The sequence below is a fragment of the Saccoglossus kowalevskii genome, chromosome 8 (genome assembly GCF_978046115.1).
Source record: "Saccoglossus kowalevskii chromosome 8, keSacKowa6.1, whole genome shotgun sequence".
Classification (NCBI taxonomy): domain Eukaryota; kingdom Metazoa; phylum Hemichordata; class Enteropneusta; family Harrimaniidae; genus Saccoglossus; species Saccoglossus kowalevskii.
In genome coordinates, this window is record NC_140648.1 from 38817096 (window position 1) to 38829086 (window position 11991).

Consider the following 11991-nt stretch of genomic DNA (forward strand, 5'->3'; position numbering starts at 1 on the left):
AAAAATACTTCGTAAATGATCAGAAAACTTCGACTGTATTACAGAGCATTTTCATTGGTTAACGAAAGACGTGATTTGTTAGGTCAAAGGAAGTTGTTCAGGTCATGAAACCATGGTGGAAATAGCTTTGTATCGAGAGTTTGCGTACGATCTTGCCTTCGACTGTTTTCCCACAGACCCTACCCATTTTTGCACCGTAAATTCAGATGGTATGTGGACCGTATCGTAATAAAATTTTTGTTTTTTGTTCATATTCATTTCTTCATTGTAAAAAGCGCCGTTGAAATCAATGATGGCTCGTTTCACATTTCTGTTTTCTCAAAAAGACGTAATATTCCTCCGAGACCGGCGCTGTGAACGAAAAATGTAATTTGGATAATGTTTCGAGGCTGGGAAGATGGTTACAGTTTTAAACGCACCAAAAAAATTTTTTTTCTGAGGTGGTTCTCGAGTATAAGCCCACCCCCTAATTTTCCCGATTTTACATGTTCAGGCCCCTGGGTTTATACTGGGGAAGTACGGTATGTAGGGGAAATCTACCGCACTTGTCAATCTAACAAAAATGAAAAATAGGAATTTATTGCCAAAATTTGCGAGGTCAAAGCAAACAAAATATACTATATATTATAAAAGAAAAAAAAACATTCCTGTTTACTGTGTAAACATAAGACCTCATCCCCTGCAGGGACTTCTAACAGTAATTAGAAGAGTGACAAGTGCATCATTGACAGGAAACCAATGAGCTTAGAGCAGCAATGCTATAATCTTAATTACATTACAATGGTATGTCACTCAAAGACAAAGAAAGATGCCTTAACATTGCATAAGCAAAATACTAAAACAGTACCCAGAAACATTCACTTTCACACTGACAATCTGCAAAGGTTTATATTCTTGTGATGGTAGTCAGATTTTGTTGTTGTCAGAATTGTAATTTTCATTCATTTGCTATTCATTTTTTCTCTCTTTATCGTAATTACAATTACTGATTCTCCATATACCATATACCTATTTGTCTAAACTTAGTATGTCGGCGGTTTATACTCGCTTTCTCCAGTTGCAGATCCTCCACTGAATGGTGGCTCCTGATAGGATTCTTGGGATGCATCCCCACCCGTTGGGTACGATGTGTATGGACTGCTGTCTGGACCGGCCATATCTGGTTCATATCCTTGAGAAAATGCTTGTGCAGATCCTTGTCTGAATCGCATCACGGCCAATGCAGTCAATCCAGCCTGTACATAAACACAAAAATTACTGATAATATCACAGCAGTGTTTTATACTTTACATCACGTTTGGCTGAACTGTTTTATCTATCATAAAGAGTCACATTTAGAAATAGCAAAAATGTTCTAATTTGCTCTACAAAACATCCACAATACTTTATGATAGAACAGCTTGGGTTAAAGCGACGTAATCTATATTTTAAATATGTAATTGATCAAGATATGTTTAAAATTACATTTTAATTAATAATTCGTTATACAATAAATGCTATTTTTATTTACTCTTTCATGGATAGTCGTCAATATACTGATGAATGCACTTTATTACTAGAAAGAACAGGGACAACTCACTGAGAACAAATCTAATATGCATATTAATATTTCATTCCAAGTTGACACAAAACAAAGATGCTTTCACTGTTGACTATTGCTTTTAACATCGAAATAGATGAAGTGGCATTATATATTGTTACACATCAAATAAAGTGTCATGCATACAAACCATGTATATAACATTTCTCCACATTCACCAAAGGAAGAATATTATTATTACCCAAGTTAAAATGGAGAAAAAGGAGAAGGCTATAGCTGCTTCAACTCCACTATCGGGAAAGTCTGGGGGCGGGTTATCAAAAGTCGTCCACTTATTTGTTAGATAACAAAAACACACAAACCACATAAACGTCCAAAAACCTGAATTGAAATAAAATAAAATAAATATCAATGACACTAAATATTGTTTTTCCCAGCCTAGTGAAAATAGTTTGTGAATATTTTTTAATTTTGAGTTTGGGTTGTATTTCACACACATTGTATAGGTGGCATAGGGCCATGTGAATCACCAGGATACAGCCAACCAGACACCAAGTATGGCTGGCACTGAGAGACAAGCTATTACTCACAAACTAATTTCAAAATAGGCTGGGGGTTTTCATCAAATGTTATGAGATTATTTACCCATGAAATAATGGAAAAGAAGCTGAACGCAATTGCTGCTTGTACTTCGTCTGAACCGTAAGGCATTGTTGGACTCTTTCTCCAGGTATCCGCCAGATAGCAGAAACACACAAACCACATAAATGTCCAGAATGCTGAATGAATGAGATGACTAGAATGTATACCAATGCAATGTTACAGTAAAGAATACAATGAAAGTTGTCAGCAGTATCTATAGTTACAGTGAATAAATACAAAAGCCGTCTATACTGAATCTCAAATGAGAATACAAGTCATGGAGCCAACATTATGTTCACGAGGTCTAAATTACACATAACTAAGAAAAATTCAAAATTATTCAAGGGATTACAGTTTACAAGTTTCCTAACAAATTAAATATATCTACCAAAAATCATTATTAAAAATAGCCACCAGTTTGGGTATAACACTGCATGGAAATATAAAAGAACTATTTGGGATCCAATCTTGATAGGACAAATTTCAAACTTACTTGACACATATGTTACAACAATATTTAGAAAATTTATGAAATTTACCAGTGATCATTTCTTCTTAAGATTGTTTGTGGGCATTTGATTATTAAATATGGGTGAACAATTTATTCAATTTTTTGTTGAAATTTAATTTTAGCACAAGTTGTGTCATCTAGTTGTCTCTAGTCTGTCATCACAACTACAAAATTAGTGCACTCTTTTACAAATTTTTATAAAATTAGTAATAAATTCCTCATTTATTTTGGACAATATTTTTTATTTTCTAGAGGTTATGATCAAAAATTTGGATGAAATGTGGAAACAATGATTAGGGGGCATTTTGAGACTATCGTTCAAAGGGGCGTTGATAATTAATAACATAAGGTACCCCTCTGCACACCCAATGGAGTGCGAACAGCAGTGTGCGAGGTGAAGCTGCCATATCAAAGCTGTTACCAGATGCGCTCATTATAGTTGAACATTATGGAGTCGTACATCATGATTGATGTTATGTGATAGCAGCCGCTACAAATAACAATAGTATGTATTTTTGTTCTCGGTCATTGTGATATAATAAATTTCAGAGTCAGTGAAAATGGCAGAAATTTGTAGCAGTGGCAATTTTACTTTGATCTGAGAAAGCGAGTAACAGCAACTTGAGCAGAATTTTTTCCTCACAAACACTATCAACCCATATTTTTTTCTTTCAAAAGTTTAGTCCGTCATTTTTCATATTTATGTATTTTTCTATAATTTATTTTAATTTTGGACCAAATAGACATAACTTCCAATAATCCAATTTTGTTTTTAAATAATGGTTTGATCTGTGAATGGTGACAAAAGTCTACTATGGTGTTATGAGATCATGAATGTAAGGCGCCACATCTCGGAATACTCCTAGTCCTCCATTCAGTCAGCTAAATTCTTTGCTAGTTTGTAACATTGCACCAGGCTCTTTGCTGAATGCTTTGGTACATGTGATACAAAGTGCAGAACATGCAGTGCTGACAGTGTTATGCAATCACATGGTCTTTGCTGAATGCTTTGGTACATGTGATACAAAGTGCAGAACATGCAGTGCTGACAGTGTTATGCAATCACATGGTCTTTGCTGAATGCTTTGGTACATGTGATACAAAGTGCAGAACATGCAGTGCTGACAGTGTTATGCAATCACATGGTCTTTGCTGAATGCTTTGGTACATGTGATACAAAGTGCAGAACATGCAGTGCTGACAGTGTTATGCAATCACATGCTGACTAGGGGGATTCAATGATTTACGATTCCACAGTAAATGATGGTTATACAATATGTGTAAGATTAAAATGGACGTACCTGAGAAACCTAAATCAGCCATGACAATATATTTTCTATATTCCACACTGCTTATTTGGTCCATTACTGCGTCTGTCACCAAGAACACCATACAGGCAAGAAATGCCAACACCCCTATCGCAATGCCAAAATTACAGGCATTTTCATCTCCATTGTACATACATTGATTATTGTAATAGCCTTCAGCAGATATACATCCAAATACTATGATGGCAAAAATCTATAAACAATAACACACAATTGTATTGAAAACAAAAGATTAAGGCATGGTTTGACTATAGCATTCCAAATGGTCCTACTTTGATAAAGATAACTTTTTACGATCATCTTGGGAGTAAACAACTATTACAAATGCCATACAGCCATATAACGTATGAAGTAGAATTTGTGTAGTCTCCACATTACCACATTGACAACCATATAGCACTGTATGCTGCCCATAACATATGGAGTATAATTTGTGTGTCCTCCAATGTGTTAACACATTGACAACCATATAGCACTGTATGCTGCCCATAATGTATGAAGTATAATTTGTGTGTCCTCCAATGTGTTAACACATTGACAACCATATAGCACTGTATGCTGCCCATAATGTATGGAGTACAATTTGTGTGTCCTCCAATGTGTTAACACATTGACAACTATATAGCACTGTATGCTACCCATAATGTATGGTGTACAATTTGTGTGTCCTCAGATGTGTTAACACATTGACAACCATATAGCACTGTATGCTGCCCATAATGTATGGAGTATAATTTGTGTGTCCTCCAATGTGTTAACACATTGACAACCATATAGCACTGTATGCTATCCATAATGTATGGAGTACAATTTGTGTGTCCTCAGATGTGTTAACACATTGACAACCATATAGCACTGTATGCTGCCCATAATGTATGGAGTATAATTTGTGTGTCCTCCAATGTGTTAACACATTGACAACCATATAGCACTGTATGCTACCCATAATGAATGGAGTACAATGTGTGTGTCCTCCAATGTGTTAACACATTGACAATCATATAGCACTGTATGCTGCCCATAATGTATGGAGTATAATTTGTGTGTCCTCCAATGTGTTAACACATTGACAACCATATAGCACTGTATGCTGCCCATAATGTATGGAGTACAATTTGTGTGTCCTCAGATGTGTTAACACATTGACAACCATATAGCACAGTATGCTGCCCATAATGAATGGAGTACAATTTGTGTGTCCTCAGATGTGTTAACACATTGACAACTATATAGCACTGTATGCTACCCATAATGTATGGAGTACAATTTGTGTGTCCTCCAATGTGTTAACACATTGACAACTATATAGCACTGTATGCTGCCCATAATGTATGGTGTACAATTTGTGTGTCCTCAGATGTGTTAACACATTGACAACCATATAGCACTGTATGCTACCCATAATGTATGGAGTACAATTTGTGTGTCCTCCAATGTGTTAACACATTGACAACTATATAGCACTGTATGCTGCCCATAATGTATGGTGTACAATTTGTGTGTCCTCAGATGTGTTAACACATTGACAACCATATAGCACTGTATGCTACCCATAATGTATGGAGTACAATTTGTGTGTCCTCCAATGTGTTAACACATTGACAACCATATAGCACTGTATGCTGCCCATAATGTATGGTGTACAATTTGTGTGTCCTCAGATGTGTTAACACATTGACAACTATATAGCACTGTATGCTGCCCATAATGTATGGAGTATAATTTGTGTGTCCTCCAATGTGTTAACACATTGACAACTATATAGCACTGTATGCTGCCCATAATGAATGGAGTATAATTTGTGTGTCCTCCAATGTGTTAACACATTGACAACTATATAGCACTGTATGCTGCCCATAATGTATGGAGTATAATTTGTGTGTCCTCCAATGTGTTAACACATTGACAACCATATAGAACTGTATGCTACCCATAATATATGGAGTATAATTTGTGTGTCCTCCAATGTGTTAACACATTGACAACTATATAGCACTGTATGCTGCCCATAATGAATGGAGTATAATTTGTGTGTCCTCCAATGTGTTAACACATTGACAACCATATAGCACTGTATGCTGCCCATAATGTATGGTGTACAATTTGTGTGTCCTCAGATGTGTTAACACATTGACAACTATATAGCACTGTATGCTGCCCATAATGTATGGAGTATAATTTGTGTGTCCTCCAATGTGTTAACACATTGACAACCATATAGAACTGTATGCTACCCATAATATATGGAGTATAATTTGTGTGTCCTCCAATGTGTTAACACATTGACAACTATATAGCACTGTATGCTACCCATAATGTATGGTATACAATTTGTGTGTCCTCCAATGTGTTAACACATTGACAACCATATAGAACTGTATGCTACCCATAACATATGGAGTACAATGTGTGTGTCCTCCAATGTGTTAACACATTGACAACTATATAGCACTGTATGCTACCCATAATGTATGGTGTACGATTTGTGTGTCCTCCAATGTGTTAACACATTGACAACCATATAGCACTGTATGCTACCCATAATGTATGGTGTACATGTGTGTGTCCTCCAATGTGTTAACACATTGACAACTATATAGCACTGTATGCTACCCATAATGTATGGTGTACGATTTGTGTGTCCTCCAATGTGTTAACACATTGACAACCATATAGCACTGTATGCTACCCATAATGTATGGTGTACGATTTGTGTGTCCTCCAATGTGTTAACACATTGACAACCATATAGCACTGTATGCTGCCCATAATGTATGAAGTATAATTTTTGCGTCCTTAGATGTGTTAACACATTGACAACCATATAGCACTGTATGCTACCCATAACATATGGAGTATAATTTGTGTGTCCTCCAATGTGTTAACTTAACACATTGACAACTATAAAGCACTGTATGCTGCCCATAATGTATGGAGTATAATTTTTGCGTCCTTAGATGTGTTAACACATTGACAACCATATAGCACTGTATGCTGCCCATAATGTATGGTATACAATTTGTGTGTCCTCCAATGTGTTAACACATTGACAACTATATAGCACTGTATGCTGCCCATAATGTATGGAGTATAATTTGTGTGTCCTCCAATGTGTTAACACATTGACAACCATATAGCACTGTATGCTGCCCATAATGTATAGTATACAATTTGTGTGTCCTCCAATGTGTTAACACATTGACAACTATATAGCACTGTATGCTACCCATAATGTATGGTGTACGATTTGTGTGTCCTCCATTGTGTTAACACATTTACAACCATATAGCACTGTATGCTACCCATAATGTATGGTATAAAATTTGTGTGTCCTCCAATGTGTTAACACATTGACAACCATATAGAACTGTATGCTACCCATAATGTATGGTATACAATTTGTGTGTCCTCCATTGTGTTAACACATTGACAACCATATAGCACTGTATGCTACCCATAATGTATGGTATAAAATTTGTGTGTCCTCCAATGTGTTAACACATTGACAACCATATAGAACTGTATGCTACCCATAATGTATGGTATACAATTTGTGTGTCCTCCATTGTGTTAACACATTGACAACCATATAGCACTGTATGCTACCCATAATGTATGGTATAAAATTTGTGTGTCCTCCAATGTGTTAACACATTGACAACCATATAGCACTGTATGCTACCCATAATGTATGGTATAAAATTTGTGTGTCCTCCAATGTGTTAACACATTGACAACCATATAGAACTGTATGCTACCCATAATGTATGGAGTATAATTTGTGTGTCCTCAGATGTGTGAACACATTGACAACCATATAGCACTGTATGCTACCCATAATGTATGGAGTGCAATGTGTGATCTTCAATGTGTTAACACATTGACAACCATATAGCACTGTATGCTGCCCATAACCTATGGAGTACAATTTGTGTGTCCTCCAATGTGTTAACACATTGACAACCATATAGCACTGTCTGCTGCCCATAATGAATGGAGTATAATTTGTGTGTCCTCAGATGTGTTAACACATTGACAACCATATAGCACTGTATGCTGCCCATAATGTATGGTATACAATTTGTGTGTCCTCCAATGTGTTAACACATTGACAACCATATAGCACTGTATGCTGCCCATAATGAATGAAGTACAATTTGTGTGTCCTCCAATGTGTTAACACATTGACAACCATATAGCACTGTATGCTGCCCATAATGAATGGAGTACAATTTGTGTGTCCTCCAATGTGTTAACACATTGACAACCATATAGCACTGTATGCTACCCATAATGAATGGAGTACAATTTATGTGTCCTCCAATGTGTTAACACATTGACAACCATATAGCACTGTATGCTGCCCATAATGAATGGAGTACAATTTGTGTGTCCTCCAATGTGTTAACACATTGACAACCATATAGCACTGTATGCTGCCCATAATGTATGGTGTACAATTTGTGTGTCCTCCAATGTGTTAACACATTGACAATCATATATATTTCTTGAGTATCTACATTGGCTAATAATCATTAGATAATCAATAAGCATGTTTTTCAACATTCAACTAATCCCGATTACCCAGAGCATCTATGAACCAAATTTCAATGAAATGTGATGATTATGCAAATTAGATAATTAGTATGCTTGACTTTCAATCCCAAATTAATAATTGACTTCAGCATTGTTTCCAGCACTTATTTAAATGCAATAATTGATTTTTGAGATATAGATAGAAAATTATTATGTAAATTAGGTAATTAATCGAAAGATTTTAAAACACACTAATGTGGGCTCTGCATTGTTTTAGAGCATCTATGTACCAAGTTTCCTTAAAATGTAGTTATTAGTACTTGAGAAATCAGTGGAAAAGCAACAATTTATTAATCATTATTAGGTGATTAATATGCACAGATTTTTACCCCAAAACGAAAAAACTTAATTTATGCAAATTAGGTAATTAATTAATTAATACATGTATTCACAGATATTATCCCAAAACTTATCAGGTTTGTGCATTATCCTATGACATCTCTGTACCAAGTTTCATTGAAATGTGATTAGTACTTGAGATTTATGCAAAAGCCGAAAATTGACTAATCATTATGCAAATTAGGTACAATTAATAATTAATTAATAAGCATGGATTTCTACCAAAAACGATTCAAATCTGCACATTAGCCAAGAGCATCTATGTACTAAGTTTCATCAAAATCCAAAATAAGTTGTTCTTTAGTGGAACAGACATCTTGCATCTTGCAAAATAATTTCTGTATAATTCCCAGAATGTTTGTAACATACCAGTACTTCTTAGTTTTATAATAACAGAAAGGAAGAGAATACCAACTTACACAAAATGGCGACCTTTCACAAAATCGTCACTGTCACACACAAAAAATGCTATTTAATTGAATCATGGAAAAGAAACTATTCAATGTGTACAGATAAATTTAAAAAAACATCAATACAGTTAAGACATGCCACCTCCTAAAAATACACAATTACACTGACTTTTTAAGAAAAATAATGGGTCTGCATCATGGATGTACAAAAGCATTCAGCTCTAATTGCACAATTTGTTATCAAGATCAAAGGTACAATATCAAGTATTTGCAGGCTGTGCTAACTCATAAATTTCAGATTACAATCATGACTCACTGAAAAATAGCTTTTACAATTCAAAAATATTGGTTGCTGCACAACACTTCTATGCATAATTATTTGTTTATTCAATATTTTTCAAATGACATAAGGACTTGTTTAATATTAATTTAACACTTACACATGTAGCAGAGCATATATTATATGTGTGTATGTACATAAATAATATATTGTACCCTTTTATGGATATAATACATGGTGACCGGAATGGAGTATATTACCTAGCTTTTCATATGAAGAACAGATTTTGTTGAATTCACAAACCATTCTAGGCTACATTATAAAGCCAAACAGATGTTTTTTTTAATAAATGTTGGATTTAATGTAATAAGTTCTGCCCAAATGATTAACAATGTACCAAATGCATTAAACAAACAGTTAAATTACCAGCAGTTAAAGTATCAACTTTTTTTATATTGTATTTCATTTTGTTGGCAATACCTTGACTGCCCCTATTACAGGTCAAACTAATCAATATACATGCTTTGTGCGTCTAATTCACTTGGCTTAATAGTAATGCTGAGATTGTGAGTACCAAGATGACAATGTCATGAACATGCACTGCTCTTGTATAGACTATTCATTTATGACACAGCAGAGTAATTTGAATTCAAACAACTCTTTATACATTAGTTACTTGTTAAGATGTTAAGATTTGTGTAGGCTGTCAATTGAAAAAGTGTTATTTACACGAGTATAATTATCGAGAACATAAAAAAAAATCAACACCAATCAAATTCAATAATTATTTCGGTTTAAAACTCAATCATTGCAGCGATATTTGGTGAAGAATACATAAATAATCTGAATTCAGAAGGGTTGCACTTTTGAAATCCAGGGAGGGGGCTGACTGGAAGAGTGTGACCAGAACAGTTTTGTTTTAATGGTTCTTGTGAGTACTATTTTTTTTTATATTGCCAAAATTTTTTTTTCGGAAGAATTTTGCATGCAATCTTTCTCTCTCTGTTTAGTTGACATTTTTTTCACACACCCCGAATTTCAAATGGTTGACCCCTTAGCCCTTAGTGACTACCAGTGAGTGTGATGTATTATTGCACTTAATTTATGTATGTTGTTTACCCAGCGTATACAAGATTATTAATTAACACCTTCATGGTACAAACCTCAATTATATCTGCCAACCAGCTGAAACGGTGGTGTGGGATAGGGGGTACCACACAATAGGTAGGTTATTCAGTGGGTTTTTTTTAAATAAATAAATATTGTCGAACAAAATAAATCATGATAAATTGTGATGACACGTTGAAAAGTTAAATATACTGATTGGACTATTTTGTATGTTGAGTAGAAAAAAACACATTATAAATATAGAATTGCATAAGCAATGTTTTAAAACAGGGTATTACTCTGCAGTGTTTCAGTGTGCGCTTTATTTAGTCTAAAGCCAGTCACAAACGCAATGCCAATGCTAGGATATTTGTTTTACACCGCCGTCACTGGGAATGCACTTCGGTCCACTGAAACTGGGCCTAATTTTGATCTTACAAAGAAGGTGACCTCACTTACCCAACTTACTATCCTGAGGATAACTTGGGGTCTTTTTATAAACGCAATTGGGTCGAAAGCAGAACCCGCTTTTCCAGCACCGTACGCTCCTCCGCCTTCCATTTTGGATTTGCGAAGCACTGTGGGTATTATTGAAAATCATGTGACACGGGCGATGACATCATCATTAAGTGATCGGGGGTTTCGTTCTGGAGTTATACCTCTCTGTATAGCACAGTCCCCCTATCCTTATATAGAGGGACTGTGATAGTAGCCATATTGTGATAATGCTCAATTTTCAATTGTAAAAAAACAAGATTTTAAAAATTAAATGAGTTGGCAACAAAAGTTTCACAGTTGAAACAAAGATAAGGGCGCGAGACCACTCACCCAAGAGTTGAAAAAAAAAAAAATCATTACTATAAGTATGATTAATATCAATCTGATAGTTTTGTTTGTTATTTATTTGTTGGTAGTTTTTTTAAAGTTTTGGTAATTGCGAATGCCAAACAGGGATCTATATGTGGCGATAGATAATATACCGAATCACAAGTACGTAACAAAAAACATAACTTAAAAAATACAAAATAATTTTGAATAATAGTAAAGGTCACGGTAAAATAAATATATAAAATATAATCAGATTGGATTGATATTTTCTACATGAAAGTTTTTTGGGTGAATTGTATTGAAAGTCGGAAAAACGGAAATCGAAAAATTGAAGCTAATGGAAAACCGGGACCTTGGAAAAGTTATCTCGTCAAAAAAGAAAAGAAAAATAACTTGCAAGTTTGCAACGC

General features: G+C 34.9%; 1 protein-coding gene across 2 annotated transcripts; it reads right to left on the reverse strand.

Annotated features, from left to right (window-relative positions):
- Positions 1-966: 966 nt before the first annotated feature.
- On the reverse strand, positions 967-11344 carry LOC100373178 (synaptogyrin-3-like). Of its 2 annotated transcripts, none has more exons than XM_085502589.1 (4): positions 11213-11344; positions 3995-4214; positions 1782-1921; positions 967-1235 (listed from the first exon to the last, which is right to left on the reverse strand). In XM_085502589.1, exons 1-4 carry the CDS (start codon positions 11312-11314, stop codon positions 1023-1025), a joined length of 675 nt encoding a protein of 224 aa, XP_085358715.1. In that variant the 5' UTR covers positions 11315-11344; the 3' UTR covers positions 967-1022. The 2 variants fall into 2 exon arrangements, with proteins under 2 accessions (XP_085358715.1, XP_085358716.1); XM_085502590.1 differs by lacking the exon at positions 1782-1921 and adding an exon at positions 2186-2319.
- Positions 11345-11991: the final 647 nt, after the last annotated feature.